Below are 25,529 nucleotides of genomic sequence, written 5' to 3'. Positions count from 1 at the left end.
TATTTGATTCCATCTACACTGAACAAACCCAGGCTTTGTAATGTTTTGCACGATTACTCTCTGAACATTCAAAGGGAAAGAGGCAAGCAAAACTGGGGTAAACTGATGGTCTGAAAAAAGAGCTACAGCCAAGGTGGTAACTGACTGCTTTCTGGTGTTAGGTAGCAAGGGTCATGGCAACATTTTTGAAGTTTTGTGCGTGAATTGCCTTTTTAAAGAACTTGTGCTTCCCCTCAAAGCGCATTGTCCAAACATCAGACAGGGGACCAAATTTCCTTACAAGCTGAGGGTAATGTTCCACAAAGTGGTGTTTTGGCCTTAAACGAAAATCTGGAAATGTTGACAGCAGCAGCTGTCTGTGCTCTGCTGTCTTACAGTCCAGGAAATGCAGTTTCTCCTCAGTATGCCTTGGTGCGACAGCTAGCTCAACCACATCTTTGAGAAGCTTGACAATTTCCCAAGTGTTGTCACCCTCAGGGACACAGTGACCAATAAGAAATGGAAGGAGCCTTAAAAGACACCAATTCTCATGGGCATTTCCACCAATGGTCCTTTTGGCAGAAACTCCCTCCAATAATCAGAGGTCGGTCTGTTTTGTCAGTAAATGTGTAGTCAAAGTACCTGATGGCCGGGGGCGCTAGCGAGCAGGCAATGGAGTAGGTCGCAAGTTCAGGGAGTTCTGCACAAAATTATCTTGTTTACCCTTTTAAATGGTGCTTTGGTCTACTATGTTATACAAAAAAACTATCTAAGGCTGTCCTGCATCTTTGAAGACGATTTACTCACTGTGATGGATGTGAAGCCGAACCAGGCACTCTGTCTCACATTTGGCTCTGTCCAAAACTTGAAGATTTTTGGAAGTCTATATTTAAATTTATTTCCGACACATTGGGGACAGTCGTAGAGCCTGATGCCATGATCTCTGTGTTCGGCATTGTGCCCCAGCATTTTCACTTAAATCAAAACAACAAAAACCTCATAGACAGGCCTCCAGACTAACTTTTTTCACTAGGAGCACAGTGGCCCCCAACAAATTTTAGGGGCACACACCGTAAATCAACATGCTAACCAAATATTCACATTTCTACTAATTTCCACTGTATTACTAATACATGCTTTGATAATAGATGCAGAAATTACAATGTGCTGTTTCAAATTCAGTGTCACTTTTGAAGATGCAACATATAAAAGGTAAACTTTTCATCGCTGTCATGACCGTAAAAAAATATTTTTTTATTATTGTATTTGTATATTATTTTCGTCATGACCGTTTTTTATTGCTGTTTAATGTTTCATGTAAAGCACTTTGAATTGCCTTGTTGCTGAAAGGTGCTGTAGAAATAAAGTTTCCTTGCCTTACAACCTCAGCCTGTCAGTCATCCACCAGGGCAGAGAAACCACTGTTGTGCCTGCTCGTCTCGGAGGTAGTGTAACGTCAACAGCACCGCGACCGCTTTCGGCTCGCCATTAATATCATATTGCAGAAAACGCTGTCTGCGCGAAGTTATGAAAAACTGTAACCACACTTGAAACCACTTTATCTGCATTTCCGTGACTCACTGTGATTTCAACAAAACTGCAGAGCCGACGTATTTTGCATCGTCTGCAGCTCTGCGTGTGTGAGAGTGTGTGTGTTTGTATCAGAGCTCTGCTCTCTGTCAATTTTCAGAAAGGACAGATAAGCTTGCGCTTACGCGCTCTCAGGTACCGTCGCAAAACGCTCCAGTCTGGAGCCCTGATAGCATTTGCTACTCTTTTAGCTCGACGGCAGATACTGCTTAAATGGAAGGACAAGTCCCCTCCAACTTTTAAAATGTGGCTCATTAATTTTTTATACAATCTGACTATGGAAAAAATAAGGTATGCTACTACAATATTCGATGGGGTTCACCAATGGAAACACTCTGCGTACATAGGCCACTCTCCTTTTAGCAGTTCCTAGGGATCCATCTTTGGCACAAAATGCAATTATGTTACTTTCTGACATGATACTGGTAACCTGTCTCACAACTGTTTCATTAATGTCAACATAATATTTCTTTAGTACGGCCCTCACTCTGTTATGCAGAAGTGGCTGTGACAGCTTATTGATTTCACAAAGCTGTCGTATTACTTCTTGCACAGCACTCTCTGGTGCAGGACAGTTTGCATCTTTAACAGAAAAGATACTAAGTTGTGCTCAAGCTGTTTTTCTAAATCACGAAGATCATTCTCACTGGCTTCTTCACTGACCTCTTCCAACTCCTCCATATCATCAGCATGTGACATTTGGTCTTTCTTTTTTGTGTATTTCTTTTTGTTTTCAAACCAATGATGTTCCTGGTGCACTTTACTCTTGCGTGCTTTGAAAGTGGAGTAGATACTGGTTTCAAAGTTACATTCTTTATACAGGCACTTGACTTTATGATTTACTTTTAAGTGTGCAGGTGAGTAAAGTAGTCAGTCTGAGAACAAGACTCTGCAAACCCACATGACAGACAGCAAAATGTAACACACATCTACACTTGGTTGCTGCTGATCAGGAGTTTTGGTATCAAGGTGGGATAAATGTACTTTTAGTACTTTTTAGAGTGATTTAAATGTACATGGACTGTAGTGTAGATAAAGGGTAGATGCTCAGTCTAGGTGCTAGTTATAGGGTTATCACCAAGTTCACGCAGGTGTGTCGGCCAGGACACAACTTAAGGCCAAATACCCCATGCATAAATAAATGAAGAGCTGAGAGATGTTCTTTTCCGTTTATTTCTTCTTCTTTCCTTTGTGTACGTTTGAGTGTGAGTGTGGTTTCTATAAAGGAGAGGAACAAAATACAAATGAATAAAGGAAACATATGTATACACTCATTCCTTCTTACGCACTAATATACATTACCGAACATAAATAAACAATAGTCAACATATGGCTATATATCTCTTAAACTCCAATAATGCAAGCAGAGAACAGGGATTCAAACACTTATTATATGGGATTCTCAAGAAACTAAAATATAAGACATGTTTTCAGTTATTTCACACTTTTTTGTTAAGTACATAATTCCATATGTGTTCATTCATAGTTTTGATGCCTTCAGTGAGAATCTACGATGTAAATAGTCATGAAAATAAAAAGGAAACTCATGTGAATGAGAAGGTGTGTCCAAACCTTTAACCTGTACTGTATATAAAAGCATCCAAAGAGCACCATGTTATGGGACCTTCAAATTTAGATTCTTCAAAGTAGCCACCTTTTGCATTTTTATTAATAAGGGAAAGAATTCCACTAATTAACCCTGACAAACCACAGCTGTGAAGTGAAAACCATTTCAGGTGACTACCTCATGAAGCTCATTGAGAGAACACCAAGGGTTTGCAGAGTTATCAAAAAAGCAAAGGGTGGCTACTTTGAAGAATCTAAAATATAAGACAGGTTTTCAGTTATTTCACACATTTTTGTTAAGTACATAATTCCATATGTGTTCATTCATAGTTTTGATGCCTTCAGTGAGAATCTACAATGTAAATAGTCATGAAAATAAAGAAACACATTGAATGAGAAGGTGTGTCCAAACTTTTGGCCTGTACTGTATGTCCTCAGGCCTGGACTCTTGTTGATTGTGGGAAATTTCAAGCAGATATAACAATGTACACTGTAGTTACAGCCACTTTCTCGGTCATCGCTAGACACTCAAAATGGCTGCCACGCCCACACTGTTGGACGAAATGTTTTTCTTTAAATAACTTTACATCTTAAAGGTGTTGTGATGGTACAGACCAAATTTGATGTCCATCGGATGAAATCTCTAGGAGGAGTTCTTTAAAGTCTAGCACCTTGACTTTTAGGCCTACATCCTGTTGCCACTAGGAGGCGCTATGACTTTGAGCCAATATCGGCATGTAGATGTCGTCAAGGTTGGACTCTTACGAATCCTGAAAAGTTTCGAGCCAATTGGACAATGTAGCAAAAAAAATTTAACTTTGTAGGGAGCACTAGCGAGCCGTTTTTGTGCGCCTATTCCCAAAACCCCTAAAATATGTAACTTTTCACCAGGCTTGATGCGACCGCCAATTTCGGTGAGTTTTTGAATATGTTAAGACCCTCTTCTCACAAATACAGATAGTATTGGAGATGAAAAGATTAACGGGCACGTAACCGCGAGCAGCTTCGTGAGAAATTTAAGAATCAATGACACCAACATAACCAATCACAATATGACAGACGCTCCACTCAGCGCCAACTGCAATGTTTAATTGCACGGTATCAGCTCCTGTGAATGGTGTTGATTTTGGATTGAAAAAGTTGGAGAAAAGAGTTACATTTGTCCTCTCTGAAGGTTGTAGAAACTTTGTCAGGTGGGTTAAGAAGTTTGTTTATTGTAGAACACTAGGGGAGCACGCGAAAACCAAAATGATAGGTGGTAAACATCAGTAAATATTGAGAAGTGTGAGCTGCAAGGTCTGTGATACATTCCCATTGCAAATATTACATTAACATTGATTAACAGGGCCAAAACACTTATATGTTGATGATAGCGCCCCCTAATGGACGATCTTCGCCAAATTTGGTACAGATTCTCAGAGTGGCATGCCGAACGAGCATCCCCATTTTCGTGTGGATTGCATTTACTGGCAGAGATATTGCAATTGCAAATTTCCCATTTAAATGCATTGAGTTGTTTGGCCAAAACAAATATCCATCCATCCATCCATCCATCCATCCATCCATCCATCCATCCATCTATCTATCCATCTATCCATCTATCTTCGTCCGCTTATCCGGTGTCGGGTCGCGGGGGGAGCAGCTCCAGCAGGGGACCCCAAACTTCCCTTTCCCGGCCACATTAACCAGCTCCGTCTGGGGGATCCCGAGGCGTTCCCAGGCCAGGTTGGATATATAATCCCTCCACCTAGTCCTGGGTCTTCCCCGAGGCCTCCTCCCAGCTGTACGTGCCTGGAACACCTCCCTAGGGAGGCGCCCAGGGGGCATCCTTACCAGATGCCCGAACCACCTCAACTGGCTCCTTTCGACGCAAAGGAGCAGCGGCTCTACTCCGAGCTCCTCACGGATGACTGAGCTTCTCACCCTATCTCTAAGGGAGACGCCAGCCACCCTCCCCACCCCGACTACGCCTCGATATCCTGTCCATAAATATTACAAACAGGATTGGTGACAAAGCGCAGCCCTGGCGGAGGCCAACCCTCACCTGAAACAAGTCTGACTTACTGCCGAGAACTCGGACACAGCTCTCGCTTTGGTCGTACAGAGATTGGATGGCCCTGAGTAGAGACCCCCTCACCCCATACTCCCGCAGCACCTCCCACAGTATCTCCCGGGGGACCCGGTCATACGCCTTCTCCAAATCCACAAAACACATGTAGACCGGTTGGGCATACTCCCAGGCTCCCTCCAGGATCCTTGCGAAAGTGAAGAGCTGGTCCGTTGTTCCACGACCAGGATGGAATCCGCATTGTTCCTCCTCAACCCGAGGTTCGACTATCGGCCGAACCCTCCTTTCCAGCACCTTGGAGTAGACTTTACCAGGGAGGCTGAGAAGTGTGATACCCCTGTAATTGGCACACACCCTCTGGTCCCCCTTTTTAAAAAGGGGAACCACCACCCCAGTCTGCCACTCTTTTGGCACTGTTCCAGACTTCCACGCAATGTTGAAGAGTCGTGTCAACCAGGACAGCCCCTCCACACCCAGAGCCTTGAGCATTTCTGGACGGATCTCATCAATCCCCGGGGCTTTGCCACTGTGGAGTTGTTTGACTACATCAGTGACTTCCGCCTGGGAAATCGACGACAATCGCCCGTCATCCTCCAGCTCTGCCTCTAACATAGAGGGCGTATTAGTCGGATTCAGGAGTTCCTCAAAGTGCTCCTTCCACCGCCCTATTACCTCCTCAGTTGAGGTCAACAGTGTCCCATCCTTACTGTACACAGCTTGGATGGTTCCCCGCTTCCCCCTCCTGAGGTGGCGAACAGTTTTCCAGAAGCACTTTGGTGCCGACCGAAAGTCCTTCTCCAAACTTCTCCCACACCCGCTGCTTTGCCTCTTTCACGGCAGAGGCTGCAGCCCTTCGGGCCCTTCGGTACCCTGCAACTGCCTCCGGAGTCCTCCGAGATAACATATCCCGGAAAGACTCCTTCTTCAGTCGGACGGCTTCCCTGACCACCGGTGTCCACCACGGTGTTCGTGGGTTACCGCCCCTTGAGGCACCTAAGACCCTAAGACCACAGCTCCTCGCCGCAGCTTCAGCAATGGAAACTTTGAACATTGTCCACTCGGGTTCAATGCCCCCAGCCTCCACAGGGATGCACGAAAAGCTCCGCCGGAGGTGTGAGTTGAAAGTCTGTCGGACAGGGGCCTCTTCCAGACGTTGCCAATTTACCTGGTAAGCTACACGTTTGGGCTTACCAGGTCTGTCCAGAGTCTTCCCCCACCCCCTGACCCAACTCACCACCAGATGGTGATCGGTTGACAGCTCTGCCCCTCTCTTCACCCGAGTGTCCAAAACATACGGCCTCAGATCAGATGAAACGATTACAAAATCGATCATTGACCTTCGGCCTAGGATGCTCTGGTACCAGGTACACTTATGAGCATCCCTATGTTCGAACATGGTGTTCGTTATAGACAATCCATGACTAGCACAGAAGTCCAACAACAAACAACCACTCTGGTTTAGATTAGGGAGGACGTTCCTCCCAATCACGCCTCTCCAGGTGTCTCCATCATTGCCCACGTGTGCGTTGAAGTCCCCCAGCAGAACAATGGAGTCCCCCACTGGCGCCCCCTGCAGGACTCCACTCAAGATCTCCAAGAAGGCCGAATACTCCGAACTCCTGTTTGGTGCATATGCACAAACAACAGTCAGAGTTTTCCCCCCCTCAACCCGCAGGCGTAGGGAGGCGACCCTCTCGTCCACCGGGGTAAACTCCAACGTAGCGGCGCTCAGCCGGGGGCTTGTTAGTATCCCCACACCCGCCCGGCGCCTCACACCCTGGGCAACTCCGGAGAAGAAAAGAGTCCAACCCCTATCCAGGAGTACGGTTCCAGAGGTAAGGCCCACCAGATCTAACCGGTAGCGCTCCACCTCCCGCACTAGTTCCGGCTCCTTCCCCCACAGAGAGGTGAGGTTCCACGTCCCCAGAGCCAGCGTCTGCCGCCCGGGTCTGGTCCGTCGAGGCCCCTGGCCTTCACTGCCACCCATGTGGCAGCGCACCCGACCCCAGCGGTTCCTCCCACAGGTGGTGGGCCCATGGGCTGGAGAGATGGGAGCCACGTAGCTTGTTCGGGCTGTGCCCGGCCGGGCTCCGTGGCAAACCCGGCCACCAGGCGCTCGCCGACGAGCCCACCGTCTCGGCCTGGCTCCAGACGGGGGCCCCGGGCTTCCTCCGGGCAGGGTCACTCCATCTCTACCTCGATCACTCATAGGGTTTTTGAGCCATTCTTTGTCTGGCCCCTCACCTGAGACCACTTTGCCTTGGGAGACCCTACCAGGAGCACAAAGCTCCAGACAACACAGCCCTCAGGTTCACAGAGACACACAAACCTCTCCACCACGATAAGGTGATGGTTCACGGAGAACAAATAAACGTTGCTTATAGCGCCCCCTAAAGCCTGATGTGTCGGGTGTACGGTGTGGGAGTTATAGTGCCACCTAGTGGTGGAAGTGGCTCAATTGTTGCGCCTGAGGTCCAGCACTATCTGCCGTGTGCTGAATTGCTCTCCGGCGTCCGGCAAAAATAGAAGCTCTGCGTATCTATTGCGGAGGTTATGCAGCCAGTGGAAATACACACATTGACTTTAATGGAAACCTAATGACTCCGTCGCCGTTCCGCAGCCATTACGCATCTGGTGGAAATCCATGGTTACAAAAACAATAGGTGCCTCGGGCCTTGCACTTTTGTGCTCGGGCCCTAATAACTAGAACTGCAAGCAGTTATGATGGGGTCGAAGCCTCCGTTGCCAGTCTCCCCTGACGCGTGCGCGAAAGTGGAACCCAAAGCCTGGCGGTGGGGAGGCAAACATCAGTATATATCAAGAGGTGTGAGACGCTAGGAAAGAGTTTTTTGTCATTTTTTGTCATTTGTCCACTATAAACGTAGAATGGTGTTGAGTTTGGATTGAAAAAGTGGGAGAAAAGATTTACATTTGTCCACTGTGAAGGTTGTAGAATCTTTGTCAGGTGGGTTAAGAAGTTTGTTTATTGTAGAAAACCAGGGGAGCACGCGAAAGCAAAAACCAAAACGTAACGGTAGGAGGTAAACATCAGTAAATAAGTGTGAGCTGCAAGGTCTGTGGTACATTCCCATTGCAAATATGCCATTAACATTGAGTAAAAGGGCCAAAACACGTCTACGTTGATTATAGTGATCCGATCTTCGCCATATTTGGTAGAGAATCTCAGAGCGGCATGCTGAACGAGCATCACAAGTTTCGTGTTGATTGCACTTATTTGGCAGAGATATTGCAATTGCAAATTTCCCATTTAAATGCATTGAGTTATTGGCCAAAACAAATAAACGTTGCTTATAGCGCCCACTAAAGCCCTGCTGTGCAAACGGCGTAGCTCTTTCTACCGCCAGTTCTTCGAGACTCAGGCTTGGACCCCTAAAAATAATTCTTAGAAAAACAATAGGGTTCCACAGCTCCGCTGGAGATGTGTACCGTGTATTTGCGCGGCACTCAGACACTGCAAATCATCAGCAATGAAAAGGGAACTCCCTGCTGAGTTCAATGATACCTCACACAAGACTTTACCTTAAACGGGTCACCAGTAATGAAAGGGGGCGTAGGGGGTGGGCCAAACCAATGAATAAGGAAGTCTGTTGAGTTCAATGATACCTCACACAAGGTTCTACATGAAACGGGCCATAAGTTATAAAAAAGGGCGTGGCTACAGCATATTGGATGGTCAAACCATCAGCAATCAAAAAGAAACTCTGCTGAGTTCAGTGATACCTCCAACCCGGTCTCACGGCAGTTCGTGTAAATGTCAACGTTATTGTTGATCTATTGATACGTGTTCACGGAGACGTTTTTTAAGTGTAAATGTCACGTTATTTTTCTCGTGTTCACTGAGACGTTTTTCTCGTTTTTTACGTGTAAATGTCACGTTATTTTTCTCGTTTTTTACATGTAAATGTCACGTTATTTTCTCGGGGAAAGGACGCTCCATAAGCCGCGAGGCGGCCCGCTGGGGAGGCGCCACAAAACGGTATGGCGGAGGTTGGGTTTAGGAAAAAACCTTACCGGGAAAGGGCGCCTTAAATGTCGAAACTTAGGGTCTTTTGGAGCTAAAAGCTAACAGTTGCCCCTTTCTGCTGGTGTTTTTAGTCTTCCTAGCCCTTACAGAAGGTTTTGCATCCAGCCTAGAAGTCCAGAGTTTTTTGGGTCTTTGTGAAATTAATCCATACTGTTACATCCAAGATTGATCCACTGTGTGTAAGAAATGTTAATAGTTTGTCCATTATGAGTTATAATGTTCAATATGTTTATGTTAAAATATATAGAACTGTAGATGTGTTGCTCGTTGGGCATGCCGCTCTGAGGATTTGTACCAAATTTGGCAAAGATCGGCCATTAGTGGGCGCTATAATCAACATAAGTGTTTTGCCCTGTTAATCAATGTTAATGGAATATTTGCAATGGGAATGTATCCCAGACCTTGCAGGTCACACTTCTCAATATTTACTGATGTTTACCTCCTACCGTTACGTTTTGGTTTTCGCTTTCGCGTGCTCCCCTGGTGTTCTACAATAAACAAACATCTTAACCCACCTGACAAAGATTCTACAACCTTCACAGTGGACAAATGTAAATCTTTTCTCCCACTTTTTCAATCCAAACTCAACACCATTCATAGGCGCTGATACCGTGCAATTGAACATTGCAGTTGGTGCTAAGTGGAGAGTCTGCCATAGTGTGATTGGTTATGTCGGTGCCATTGATTCTTAATTTCCCACAAAGCTGATCGCCGTTAGGTGTCAGTTAAATTTCTCATCTCCAAATCCTATCTGTATTTGTGAGAAGTGGCGCTGTCCTGAGTTGAAAGCCTACTTTCCTTCTTTATTATCGAGTTAATAGGCGCGTGTGTTTGTGTCGGCCGCTGTCCATTTCCTAAGGTTTTGAAATGCAAACAACTTTTGACTATTTTTCTTTTTTTTTAAACGATGTGCACCTGTGAGCACCCACAGAGGAAAACATCAATCGGCGCCTATGACACCATATACAACAACCTGACCACCTCCCCTGCTCCTTCAACCACCACACCTGCCTACCCCCTCCACGCTCTGTCACTCTCTCATTTCTCTCTGCTGTCCCCTGTAGTCAGGGGGGTTAAGAAGTTTGTTTATAGTAGTGAATTGTTAAAAGTAGTCTGTATATGCATGGAGATGAACTGTTAATCACTACATTTGCAACGGCAGAGTACCCCAGACCTCGTGCATCAAACCTCTCGATATTCACCGACGTTTAGGTCTGGTCCAGGCCTGAGGACACCTACAGGCCAAAAATTACTTTTGGTCATAGCGCCCCCCGCTGGCACCAGGAAATCTGCCTTATATGACAAACATTATTGGATTTGCATGAAACTCAGAATGTGTAGTCTACATGTGATACTGAGCCGCCCCCTATAATATGACCACGCCCACTTACGCAGGCCACGCCCCCTTTGATAACATTTGAACCGTTTAAGGTAGAGTCTTGTGTGAGGTATCATTGAACTCAGCAGAGACTTACATTTTTAATTGGTGATGGTTTGGCCCTCCCCCTATGCTTTAGCCACGCCCCTTTTCACAGCTAATGACCGTATGACGTAGAGTCTTGTGTGAGGGATTGTTGAACTCGGCAGGGAGTTCCCTTTTCATTGTTGATGATTTGCGGTGTCTGTGTGCCGCGCAAATGCACGGTCGCAAGGAGCAGCGTCTGCCGGTAACCTCGACGCCCCGCCGAGGTGCGAGGGCCCGTCCATCGCTGCTCGTAGTTTAATTATTTGTTGTTCCTACAACTAAGATAAGCGACAAGACTTTTGTCAGGCACTGTATGTCTGGAATGATTAGAGTAATATGTGTATTAAATCTGGTGATCGGAGCAACTATGTACAAGATAAGGCCTTCCACGCATTAGGGGTCGCTATGGAGCCCGCTTAAAGTATGGGCCAAATCGCTGTAGAGTCTCGCAAAGCTCCCAGGTGTTTATGTGGGCACCAATTTTTGTGAGTTTTCGTATATATTGAGGCCGTCAAAAATTTGCCCAACAACTAAAACCAATTAGGGGGCGCTATAGAGCAACCATACCACTCCCAAGCCTAAATGTGATTTCAGATTAAAGAGTTTACTATCCTGCACATGGCCACAAAATTTTGAAAGTTGAAAGTACACCTGTTTGTAAAATGCAAAATATCCATAGACCGTATATAAACTGGACCAACAGATCCCGTTGCTCTGGACAGAGACCAATCGAGGATATTAGAAGCACTTTTCCGGTGAGCACTGAGCATTACTGCGCACCCTCCAACTGAAAGAGACGATGTAAATGTGACGTGAGCAACCTGTCTGAAAGTTGTCTTCTGGTAGCTGTGCCAAGAGAAATCTCAATCATTCCGAATCTTGCAGAAAAAGGATGCTAACGTCAGGTGATCATTTGGTAGCATCAAAATGGCGCCATAGGACCTACAGACAGACTCTTACCCCCTTGAAAATATCACACAAAAACCAAGATGGCCGACTTCCTGTCAGGTGGAAATTTTTTTTTAAAAATCCTCCATGGACTTCAAGATGAGACCTATGTTCCCTCAAAATTTAGTATATTAACTTCTAATTTTTTTCAGAATTCCGAAACTCGTTAGGAGTCCACTGGAAACACTCAAGCCCAATCACTACAGAACTTTGTAGTTTTTGCCATGTCTGACGTGTGAGTTTTCCAGCATGCTAAGCCTCTCAAAAATGTGACGGTGTGGAATAATAATAATAATCCTTACAAAAACAGGTTCCTTGCAGTTTCACTGCTTGGGCCCTAATAATAATAATTCCTTCAGTTTCAATAGGGCCTTCGCGCTGTCGACGCTCAGGCCCTAAATATCACCATATACGACAACAGCCGACAAAGGGCGACAAAGCAATTTGGGTCAGAATTAATCAAACCCCACTATTGTGTCAGTTTGAACCCTGTAAATGTACCGGGTATTTATTTCAAATACAGGTACCACAATATTTGCTGGTAGGTTACAATAAGAGCATACGGTAGTTTAGTAAAACACATTGCTGGTTTGCAGCACACCAGTATCTGATTAATGTTACAGACTGTAGCTATTTGTTTCTAGCTCCAGGCTAACTTTTTTCCTCCCACCTCCAGCTAGCTAGCTGTGCTCTGCTCTTGTCAGCTCATCCTTCTGTTTCTTCCAGTATTGGATTCTCCTGGGGTTAATGTCAGAATGTCTTGCAGCTTTTTCAGCCGAGTTTTCCTCCGCATACTTTTTAAAACTTTTTCCGGTTTGTTATTTTTTTTTTTTTTTTTTTTTATTGACAAAATGTAGATTACAAAAATCAGGTAAGCATTGATAGCACGTGAACAACAGATGCACAAACTTATAAAAATAATAATAAAAAATAAAAAAAAACACATAAAAACAAACGAAGCAATACAAAGGATAGATAAAATATATATATATATATATATATATATATATATATATATATATGTGTGTGTGTGTGTGTGTATATGTGTATATATATATATGTGTGTGTGTGTATATGTATATATATGTCTGTATATATATATATATAGACAATATAAACAACAAAAATAAAAAATAAAAATAAAAAATATATTAAAAAAATATATAAGAAGACATCAATTTAGTCAGAGGTTTCAGGGAAAAAAAAAGCTCAACAGTATCTACAATTTTACTTTTTTTGTTATCCAACGTTCTAAGTGAGTTCAGGAGAGATTTAAATTCTATGAGAAAAGTTACAAAATTAGGAGAAGAGTTAGAAAATTTCTGCTTGTGAATATATAATTTTGCAGAATAACATTTATAAGATACTCAAGAGCACCATTATCTGAATTACTGTAAAAACAGATAATATCTTTAAGATTAAAGGAGTAGATAGAGTTGGTGCGTTCAAAAAAGTAAGACTCCAAATCTGTCCAAAATCTTTTGGAGATTTCACAATCAAAAACAAGGTGAGATATTGTTTCAATATTTTGTTTACAAAATGTGCAAGAAGAATCAATGTCAGTAAATCTAGCAACAAGGTGATTAGTAGGGTATATGTTATGTAAAATCTTGAGATGTACTTCCTTGGCTTTGTTAGAAACACAATACTTATACGGTAGAAGCCAAGCCTTTCTCCAATTTATGTTTACAATGCATTCTTTCTCTGGAAAATTTGGCGAATATGCTTATTGTTACATTTTATGTGTGTTACTTCAATTCCATCCAATGATAGTGAAGGCTGTGATATAACATGTGCATCATAGGTTAAGTAATTTTATATAAGTAGAATTAAACCATTTGGGATTGCACGAGTTAAGGAATTAAATTCTCTGAAAGGAATTGGAAAATTGTGTACATTCATAAATTGTTCATAGGACAGCATATCACCAGATTCATCGAAAAGATTAAGAATGTGATTAAAATCTCTATGGAACCAATTAGGAAAAAATAAGGATTCGTTCCTAATGTTACAATTGTTCCAGAGGAAGGTCTTGTGCGGCAAAAAATTGTGGACAAAGTCTAGCTTCCAAGCTAAAAGGGCTTGCTGATGGAATTTTGATAATTTAATTGGGGTTTTTAAGACATCTTTTTAACCAATTAATTTCAGTTAATTCACAGTGTCACTGAAATCTAGGACTTCAAGACCTCCTTCTGCTTTACTACTGGAAAGTACATTTTTCTTTAGCTTGTGTGACTTATTTTTCCAAATAAAATCCAGAAAAATTTGATTTACGTCAGTGATTGATGAGTTATTTACGAATAAGGATAAAGATGGATACACAAAACGAGACCCTCTAGACCCTCTGCTTTAGAGAGGAGAACTCTGCCCAAAATAGACAAATCCCTTTGAAGTTTTTTTTTATTCTACTTGAAAAATGTAGATGTTGTCTAGCAATAAGATTTCTAGTTATAAATATGCCCAGATACTTAACAGAATCCTTAACTGGGATATTTTCAATAACACAATCATCACAACCATGTAGAGATAAGATTTCACATTTGGACATATTCAATCTTAAACCTGAAGCCTTGGAAAATTGATCTATCTATCTAAGTGAATAGAGTGATATAACTGGTTCTTGTTCTTTAGGAAAATCATAGTGTCATCTGCCAATTGGGAAATTTTTAACTCCTTACCAAATATTGAGATTCCTTCAAAATTTCTGTCAGATGTAATTTTAAGCGACAATAATTCGGTGACCAAAATAAATAAGAAGGGCGAGATAGGGCACCCCTGCCTGACCCCTCTATTAATTTGAAATCTTTTAGAGGTATTGAGATTAATTATAACCGAGCTATTAATATCTTTGTAAAACATACTGACAATGTCTACAAACTTGTTACCAAAGCCAAACACATTAAGGGACTGTAAAAGAAATTTGTGCTCAATTGTATCAAAGGCCTTATAAAAGTCTAGAAACAAAATGAGTGCCTCAGACTTATCTGCATCTGCATAATCCAACAGATCTAATATGAGTCTGATATTACAACTAATATGTCGATTTTTCATGAATCCTGTTTGAGTTTCAGCTATAATAGTCTAGCCCTTTTTTCAATCTGTTTGAGTAAGCTAAAGCCAACATCTTATAATCTATTGTTAAAAGAGTGATAGGACGCCAATTATCAATTAATAATAGGGTCTTTGTCAGGTTTGGGGATAAGAGATATGATGCCTTGTTTCATTGTAGCTGTCATCTCCCCGTGACTGATGCATTCTTTGTACACACATAATAGAGAGTTATGAAAGTATTCCCAAAAGTGTACATAAAATTCAACAGATAGGCCGTCGATTCCTGGAGATTTGCCATTCTTCATTGAAAAAAGTGCATCTTCAATTTCAATGACTGACAGGTCAGATTCACATAGTGATTTAAATTCCTCATCAATCGAAGGGATGAAAGCTTGAAGATTATTCAAAAAATTTGCACAATCACTAGCATTAAATTGTGATTCATATAAATTCCTATAAAATTTGGTGACAAAATTAGAAATTAGCTTTGGATCTTTAGAAGGAACTCCGTCAATATTAAGGGCAGATAAAGATTTTCTTTTAAAATTTCTCTTATCAAGAGCAAAAAAGTAACTGGTGTTCTTCTCCCCTTCTTCAAGCCATTTAGCTCTTGACCTAATGAATTCTTCTTTTGCCAAGTCTAGATAAATTCTTCCAAATTAATGTTTACTTTTATCAGTAAAAGGTGAAGTTTGTGCATCAATTCAGCTTCTACCTTTTTTCATTTTTTAGTTCCTTCTTTTAACCGCAGCACATCTAGCTTTGTATTTAAAGAATTCCCATTTTATCCTGTAGTTGTCGTTTAGGTCGTCATTGAGGAGTTCTTCTGCTAGTTTTTTGATAGTCATTAAAGGAATCATCCTTCAAAAGAGAGTTGTTGAATTTCCATATACCCTCGAAAACCTGATGTCTCCTGAGTAGCACTTAATTTCAAAATAATTTGTTTATGGTCAGTTAATGGGGCGTAAAGATGATTAACTTCTTTCACGAATTGAAAGATAGATGATGAAGTCAAAAAAATATCAATTCTAGATTTTAAAGTAAGTCTTCTGTTACACCAAGGGAAGTCTTTGGTACTGGGATTGAAGAAACGCCATGCATCAGTCAAGGAAAGGTTGGAGCATAGAAATGACACAAGGTTATTGCACTGTGAAGATTGACTAAGCCTAGGGGGGTCTCTATCTAACTCGTCATCAGGACATTCATTAAAGTCTCCACAAAGAATTATAAAAGAACCCTGGTACTTAATATTTAGATCTTTCAATTTGGATGCAATAGCAGTAAATAAGACCTTGTTAGAAGCGTGGGAATTAAACCCATATATATTACAAACAATAAAGATAGCATTGTCTTGTTTAATTATCAGCGTAATCCATCTACCATTTTGAGAAGAGACCGTTTCAAGAATATCCCCTTTAAATTTATCTATTAAAATTAAAACCCCTGCTGAATGATTAGTACCATGGCAAAAATGAGCTAAATTACCCCACTGAGTCTTCCAGAATTCGGCATCTGATTCACAAGAATGTGTTTCCTGAAGTAAAATAAAATCAGCCTCAGTTCTCTTGCACAAAAGAAAGATTGCTTTCCTGTTAGTAATATCCCTGATACCTCTGATATTTAAAGACATAACATTTAGAGAATTAAACATAAAATCCATACAAAAACTTTTATGAAAAAAGGAATACCTGTAAATCACTTGAGCACCAAAAAACTTGAAAAGTGCTAAGAAAATCCACCAAAAAGGAGGTGGAGCTTAACAACCATTTAACTTGGCATAACAGATAGTGACAGAAAAGGCGATGTTCTTTCCGTTTATGAAGACAAAAAGGCCGCGAAAAGACGCCTTCTTTCCTTCTTCTCTTGCTTTCTTCACCAAGGGCCACAGCTTCTCTCTGGCTGCTTTCTCTTCAGGAGACAGTGCTTCGGTGAGCCTTAAGTTGTTGTCCAGAAGAAACTTTGAGCCTTTCGCCTCCTTCCAGACAGCATCACGAAAACGACGCATTGCAAAAAGGATGATGGTTGATCTATTCGAGCCGTCTTGTCGTCGCTGCCCGATGCAATGGACGATGTCGACCCCATCCTTCAGGCTGTCACGAACATTAGGAGCCACTTTTCCCAAGATCTTGATGATTCTGCTTCTGATATTTTCTCCATCTTCCTCCTTCACGCCGTGAATCTTCAGGGACCATCTTCGGCTGTACCTCTGGCAGTCAGCGATGTTTGCCTTCAGAGTTTTATTTTCTGCTTGCAATAAATTGATCTCTTTTTTTATGACTTCCAATGTGTGTTTCTGTTGTTTAACATCCAAAGTAAGCTGCTGAACGGTCAAAGTTAGCTTTTCCATCTGTTTCGAAGTTGACTCAGTCGTTTTTTCTATAGCAGATATTTTCCGAAAAGTCTCATCATGTTTCCCAGATAACACAAGGATGGCTTCTAAAATCTCTGCAGTCTCCCTTTTGTCACGTTTTACCTTTTTTGTTGGAGGTTTTAACGGAGTATCTGGCAATGGAGTTGCAAGGGTCTCGAATTCAACTTGTGCGTCTGGACTTGCCTCAAACCAGTCACCATCCTTTTCTTGTCCGCTATTTTCATCCAGATCCCGCATCTCAATAGGGTTGTTGCTAGCTTCATCCACGTGTAGCATAAGAACAGGACGAGACGGGACAATCTCAAGGTTGTTGGCTTAAAGGAAGGAGTTGAAGGTGAGCAACCTTTTGCTTTCTTTGAACGCTGGCTGCCGAAAATACTGAACTTGGATACTAAACGGGGTAGAATTAAGATCGACCGGGCGCACAGAGGGCTCGGACCCGCTCGTGGCGATCGCCCCAGACCTGTCATCATCAAGCTGCGCAACTCCGGGGAGAAACAGCAGATCATCGCTGCAATAAGGGAGAGACGACAGCTGACATATGAGGGACAGAAGCTGTACATTCAGCAGGAGTGAAGGAGAAGCAGCGCAGCTTAAACAAGGTGTTATGTGTGAATGTCTGATCAGACTGAACATCCGCTTCTCCATGCGGTTCCCTGCCGTCCTAACGATCACGAGAGAAACATGCTTTCCAGTCCCCCCGAGCTGCGCAGGCATTTGTGGATGAACTGCCTTGAACTGTGCAACGATTACCGCTGGGTGAATATACAATATATTTTGTGACGAGATGTCACTCTGTAATTTTAGTTTTAACAGCTGTATTAAAGTCTAAATTCAGCTGTTCACATTAAGCTTGAGAAAAAAAAGAAAAAAGTTTAGCTAATATAGCCATTCTGCACTTATATGATATAACGGCTGTGATGTTAACCCAAAAGAATTTACGTGATGAAGGTCTGAGACCGAAATGTATTTTTTTCTAAATAAATTATTGCTTGCGTAATGGTCAGTGTGCGTGATTTTCTCTAAACTAACCCAAAAGGTTAACATTTTAATTAAGCTTAGTCTGATAAAAAAGGGATGTCTGAAATTTGGATCTGTGGCTAGAGAATCATAACCCCTGAGGAGCTATAATTATTATTTTTGGGCTCTAAAGGGATGTGAATCTATCTGGGTCGTGGGGGCGGGAGTTTCTTGAAGAGATTGAAGCTATTGCTCTTCTTCAGTGTTACCTGCGCTTCATACAACCACTTATAACTGTTACACAAACCTGGTTATTACGGCTGTGTTTTTTGTTTTTTCTTAGACCTGTTGAGGCCTACTGTATTTCTGTGTTCAATGCCCATCGTTCAGAGGCAGATTTTTTGTTCGCAGTGCTCTGAATTGTAAGACTACCTCCTCACCACCATTATACTCTGCCGAATATATATGTATTTTTTCATTGCTCAGGACCCCGAACCTTATTTGGCCTGTGCATTATTGGCGTATCTTATTTTCATATAACAACCATGAGTGACATGCCTTTGGTGTGGGGGATCCGGGTTCGATTCCCACTGCGATACATCAACCAATGTATCCCTGAGCAAGACACTTAACCCCTAGTAGCTCCAGAGGTGTGCCACCTCTGATATATAGCAATTGTAAGTCGCTTTGGATAAAAGCGTCAGCTAAATGTAATGTACATGAGTAACATAATCCAGAAAAAGAAAGTGTGGAAAAAAACACAAATATATTGTTGAATCGGTTAAATTCAATTGGTAGAAATGTACATTATGATGAACTTGAATTTTATTTTTACTTAATATTACATGAAAGGCATTTAGGAGATTATCCACACTCATTTTTCCCCGGCCTTAATTTAAGGCTGGCCTTTATTTGTCCCTGTTCACCACACTCCCAGCCACTATCGGAGGCCCGGCTTTTAATTGACTACCAGTATTTATTTGAGGAATTGCGGTAAATACATATTATTGGTATTTTTAGCCCAATAATCACTGTTTTAATCAACATTTATTCACCAGATCTTATCACGGTTTATATGTATTTCTTTTAATGTTATTATTTCGGTCTATTTTGGCCAGGGAAGCTGGATTGCTTTGTTGTTTATTGATATTTTTAAAACTATAACGCTACATCTTTCAACATGTATTTAGCTGTTATCATGGTATGCATTTCTTTATTTTAATAATATTATTTCGGTCTTATTACCGGTGAAATATTACAGTAAATAAGATAGAACAGTACGAGCCGAGCTGGGCGCATTCAAAGCCGATGTCCCACGATGCAATGCTGCCATTCATTCACAGAATCAGACGGTGATCAGCGGGTCTATAACGGCAGTATCGCTTCAATGTACGTAAGGGATAATGTAGAGCGTTGTTATAGCGAATACAACAACGACGGGGTGATCAGGACCCCAACACCAATCTTCTTCTAGCGGATTTATTGATAGCTCTCCTCCGGAGGGAACAGAACTGCGTCCATGGCAAAACTCTGCTATGCATGGCAACGGTGTGTTATACTTAGCAACGGTCTGTTATCAAGAAAATAACAGACCGCATTCTACATTAGAATATAAGCAAGCCATGCAATAAATATATATATAATCAGTAGTTTTGTCACCAGCAATAACACGTTGCTCAGTTTTGTTCCAGTAAGTTATGCATCGTAATAACTTTAAAAAAAAAAAATCAGCTGAAGTCTCCGGAAGTGACGTCGTAATTACCGCTCGGCGGATATAAAAGATACAAATACATAATATTCGTAATATTGATGTTTTTGTCTAACGTTGTATTTGAGGAGTTAAACAATAAAGATAGCATCAATAATAAAATACAGTTTCATGTATTTGTCTCGTGTATTGTGTGCTCGGCCGGCCAGCGGGCGACATCAATCTGAAATGGAATGAAGCCCACTCACGGCAGACAGCAGAAAGAGGAGCCGAACACGTCCTCCCACCCACCCCGGGAGAACTACAAGTGCTCAAGCTTTGTAACAGATTCTGGGCCGTGTCTATAGTGGGAGTTGTAGTTTTTAAATATATTGGTATATTTCTCATAAGTAGAAGTTGGTAGTGTAGAATTCTGGATACACCCTGGGGTTTTTTGGGATGGGGAACACACTGGTGTCATCAGATTTTAAAAATAGAAACGTTAAATAAGTGAAAATAGCTTATAACCATATTTGACAGTGCTTACAGTGGATAAACTTTGGAGACCATATCTACATGATAGCTGAGATCCAGAGCTTTTTCTAACAGCTGGTTTTATGTGTGTAGCACCTTCTGTTGCTAAATGACAAGCCTTCAAACGTGGACTAGGTTCAAGGTTCAGAGGTCAATATTTCAAAGCAGGAGTAATGTATGCTCTCCAGACTGACACATGTTACTCTCCAGGTTGAGACCTTTACAACAATGTGTTTGCTATAGTCCTACTACAAGGTTTTAATTTTCACATATCATAGGGACCATTTTGCAAGCTATAGGCCTACTTTATTGTCCTCAGAGGGATATTTGCCTTGAGTTCAAATGTTTCACAAATAATACTTGACATATTGTTTTATCATATGATATACAGTACACAAAGGTGTTGTATATACACACCAAGGTGCCTATAGGAGCAGAGCCGATTGATTGGTTCATCATTTATGACGTCTGATACCCTCTGACCCATGTCACGACCAACTCCACGAGCAACTATAATCTGTCCCAGCCACGCTCGCGTCTAAAGTCAAGAGGAGACCGTGCCTTCGCTGTTGTTGGTCTTAGGCTGTGAAATAGCCTCCCCGTCTCCTTCAGATCACTCTCCTCCTTTATATGAGTTTAAACTCAAACTAAAGTTTTATCTCATGGAGAGTGCATTTCTCTAAATTCTTATTTTTATTTGTTTTCTGCTGTCTGAAGGATATTTTATTCTATTGTCTTTCCTGACTCTTGTTATGTGAAGCACAGTGGTCAACTTCTGTTGTGTTTACTTGTGCTATACAAATAAATGGAATGAATGAATGAAACTCCTCATTTTGTGAAATGGTTGAACGAGATTGTTGGTATGGCACCACATTCTGGTCTCTATTTTAGCAGAATATGCAAAAGTACTTGTGTCTGTGTGCAGTAGGCTGAGGTAGAAGTGTGCCAAAAATGCCAAAACACGTTTGTGTACACATACCCATACAAAGCTATACATCTCTGTGAACAAAAACCTCAGCACAAATCTGCTTAAAATGTTTCCTAAAACTAGCCCCTTCTTAATTTTGAAAAGGTAGTATCAGTAAAGGCTACAAAGATTATAGCTACAAGCTGTAACCATGCTGATTGATATTAGAATCATCTTCTGAATAATAATTAATATGATAGGCCTACCATAAATTATTTTAAAAAAGTCAGTTATTTAAAACCACTAATAATGCAGTGTGATGTTAAATCAAATTAATTCCCACACATAAATATCCTCATGTTTTTTTCCCCTTTAGTCTTTGCTATTAACATTCATCAACTGCAAAATTAGAAAATTGCGTTTTTAAATAACTATGCATGGAAAATAAAATGAATAAAATGCTTCTCTTTGTAGCCTACAAGTCAAAAAAAATGCCCATTGTAGTTCTAAACACTCAACTGTAGTTTGCTTATATAGGCCTAGGCAAATCAAAGTGCTTAGCATAAAACACAATTTGTTCATTATTGGTATTTTTATTGTATAAATTCTCACATACAACGTGCAGCAATTTGTTTTATTTTTTTACGTGCAGCAATCTTTTCTATCCACTGAGTGGTAATTACTACGTCACTTCCGGAGTCTTCAGCTGATGTCATTTAGCAACAGAAGGTGCTACACACATAAAACCAGCTGTTTCTAAATTCCTAATCCAACTGTCCCATTGTTGTACCGCGTACCGTTATTGTTTTCCTAAACCCAACAGTTTGTTTTCCTAAACCCAACCATCCCGTTCTTTTCCTAAACCCAACTGTCCTGTTGTTGTCCCGCGTCTCATGGAAACGTAAGCCCACCCACAAACTTTTCCTTAATTTAAGGCGCCGTGTTAATTTCACAGAATTCTTCCGTGGGCCCATCACAGAATGTTTTGCGATTCCGTGAAACTGCCACAGATTTTGAGTTAATTCATTTCACGGAATTATGTGAGGTCAGGTTGCTCGAGTTCACTTGGAAGCGAACCGAGACCCCCGTTTTCAAGCGCACCAGAGTTTGGATGAGCTTTCAGACCAGCCCAAACGCTCCAGGGTTTGTTTTAAATGGACGAAACAAGGTAGTGTGAAAGAAACCTACGCTTCTTGAAGGGCTACAAAGGCACAGAAGCGCTTGTTGTAAAGATCCAGCTGTTAGCTATAACACATGTAGTTTTGGCAACGCCGCAGACTCAACAGTGTTAAATTGTTGTTTTTTATTTTATACATCTATTATATACACAAAAAAACTATATAACACACTAAAGACAAGAAAAACCCCAAAAAGCAGAATAGGGAATATTTAATAATAAATTTAAGATTTACACATAGCATTAAATCTTTGAAGTGGGCCATGCACTGTATTAAAATTAAACAGCAGCAGCAGATACAGAAATACTTTTTGTAAAATTGGGCACACCAATAAACTACTGTTTGTTAAACTGCTTAAAAGTGTTGCGTAGTTATTTTGATAAAAAAGGAAGTGTAACTGGTTGAAAACTATGCATTATTTTGGCCCGTGACACCTTATATGTTTCAGTATTTTGCCCACAATGAAAAAGGTTTGGCCAACCCTGCTATATAAATAGTAATTTGGTCCATTTTTTACCAATGTTAATATTGCACTGTATATACCAATAGCAAAAATTGTTTGTTTTGCAACAAAATGCTGTCATTGATTTCGTGACAATTTTATCTTACTGTCAGTGCTTCAGTCAGAGGCAGTCCAACGTCTCTTCCTTAACAAGCTGATAGAAGGGGCGCTGGCATGGCATCAAAAATTCCCCAAGCCCTCACCCTCCCCCTCCCGGTTCCTCCTCTGCTCCATTCATGCCATCAAGAACACAAGAAGGAAGATGGAGGACAAACACTTAGCCCTGGCTGAGTTTAACCAGCTCTTTGGAATCCAGGTATAAGACTTCCACTGCAGCACTGCTTTTAACAGGTTTTATTGTCAAAACCCCTTTAAATTAATATAATAAAATACTATACCATGTTCCAGGATGGAGTCGAACGTGCCTACTATGCTGTGTTTGATGGCCATGGAGGGGTGGATGCTGCCACCTTCGCTGCCACACACCTCCATGTTGCTCTGAGTAAACAGGAGACACTGCGGAGTGACACAGCCACAGCCTTTAAAACTGCTCTCAAACACACTGATGACATTTTCAAGAGAAAAGCCAAGAGAGAGGTACTGAAGCAGAACCGGTCTAACATCTTGAACACACAGGTTTCAGCTGACATATACATGCACTGTCATCATAATCTCAATGTACAATTAAATAATAAAAGTTCATTGAATTTATTAAAGGGTAACTACGGTATTTTTCAACCTGGACCCTATTTTCCCATGTTTTTGAATCTACTGTAAGTGACTGATGGGAACAACAATTTTTGAAAGTGGTCCAGTATTAAGCAAGACCGCTGCAGCCGACAGCGGCCATGGTAATAATAAGCATGATTTATTTTTTGAGGTATTTTTGCATTAATTGCAAAACATATAAGCAAGATCGCTGCAGTCCGCAGTCAGCAAAACAAGCTACAATGTAAGGGCAACTGCGCACTTTATTTACTATGTTTTGCCACTGTCTTGTTCAGAGTATTATTCTGTCTGACAACTAGAGATGCACCGATTACAACTTTCTAGGCCGATTCAGATTTCCGATTTTCTTTGAGTTAGGCCAGCCGATACAGATTTTAGCCGATTCCAATTTCATTTTTTCTAACCACTTTACAGCACACACAAATATGTATTTTCTATCTTTTCTTTAATAGAAAATTTTACATTTTGCATAGAAATTTTTTTGAATAGATAATCGATCGCTATAAAATAGAACTATAAATTACTCCTGGTGTGGGAAATTCACACACATCTAAAGTACAATGTTAGAACCATTTCCTTCTTTTCACATCCAATATCCAACTTAATATAATAAATATAGCCTTGCAGTATAAAGATATTTCTCAAAACACACACGCAGGCCTGTTTGAACGCCAACAGTACCAGTTACCTGAAAACATAAACGTCCCCACTCATTTTACACACAGTTTAGCAACAAACTAAACGCTGGGGGAAGATTACTACGTTTTTAATGTTGGTTAATGTTAATACAGCGTGTCAGAGGAATTTTTTATTTTTTTTATTTTATAAATACAGCGTCTCTTGCAGCCGGACGTCAGAGGCAGAGGGACCATCAGCGTTCGCTAACGTTAGCTTCTTGTCTCATTTGAGGTCTGATAAACAGTAAATTCATCAACGTCAGTGTGCCCAATTCAATGCTATTTTCCAATAAACTGTAGCTGTCATATTTCACGGGACCCGCGGTTTTCATGTTCCACTTATTCAGCCTCAGAGGGGAGAGAGAGAGCAGCTGAGATCAGTAGAGCAGACTGCTCTGCAGAGCTGTGTATAATTACGACTTTATAACATTTCATAAATAGCTGATTGAGCGGTGGTGCGCTGATCTTGCGCGATGTTCTTGCAGCGCCCGAGTGCATTTGACCGGCATAAAATCGGTATATGTCAGACTGACCTGCCGGTCACCGGTCATGGCCGAGCACGTGAAAATCGGCCAATTCCGGTCACTGGCCGGTCAATCGGTGCATCTCTACTGACAACATTATCCTAAGGATTCCCACAGAGGACAGCCGTTCTGCTAAAGAGCAAGATTCTTTTTTTAAACATAAAAACATCCACGAAATTGCTATCGCTAAACCCATCAGACTCCATGTAAATAAACATCTACTTTTTTCAACAATCACCACCCTGGTTTGGTTGAAATAAACATAACTTACCAATTTATGCGTGAAAATATGTTCGCTCTGTACACGCTAATAGCATTGTTAATTAAATGGAGTCTGGTGGGTTTAGCAACAGCGATCTCGGAGGTGTTTCTGTTTAAACAAAGATTTTACTCTTGAACAAAAAGTTCTATCTCTGTAGGGATTCTTTTTATAATGTTGTTAAACACTTAATAACAATCCGAACATGTCAGTGGACTCAAATTGATGATGCATTTTGACCATTATATTAACTGCGATAGAGTCACAGTCAATATACCATAACAGTCCAAAATGTCACGCCCTCTTGTGGCGGATGCGCAAAAAAACGTGAATGTCGCCTCTTATTATTATAACCTCTTGGCTTCCACTTTCTGTGTTGGAATTTTAAACCACGGTTTATTAATTAATGAGGACTATGGTTAACTGTTCCTCAGATCTCTGCAGAAATCGATACAGCTAGCTAGACTATCTGTCAAATCTGAGTTTTCT

At 41.3% G+C, this 25,529-nt stretch overlaps 1 protein-coding gene across 1 annotated transcript in view; it reads left to right on the top strand.

Moving 5' to 3' along the window:
• LOC114555711 (protein phosphatase 1F) overlaps positions 1-25,529 on the top strand; it is a 75,580-nt gene that overhangs the window by 34,561 nt on the left and 15,490 nt on the right. Inside the window, exons 4-5 of the mRNA XM_028578309.1 lie at positions 22,965-23,167; positions 23,260-23,448. Of these exons, the coding sequence (XP_028434110.1) occupies positions 22,965-23,167; positions 23,260-23,448 (392 nt within the window). The remainder of the gene's footprint in view (positions 1-22,964; positions 23,168-23,259; positions 23,449-25,529) is intronic.

Source organism: Perca flavescens, chromosome 5, assembly GCF_004354835.1.
Source record: "Perca flavescens isolate YP-PL-M2 chromosome 5, PFLA_1.0, whole genome shotgun sequence".
Classification (NCBI taxonomy): domain Eukaryota; kingdom Metazoa; phylum Chordata; class Actinopteri; order Perciformes; family Percidae; genus Perca; species Perca flavescens.
Note: the sequence above shows the minus strand (reverse complement) of the source record. Positions and strands in the feature narration are given on the sequence as shown.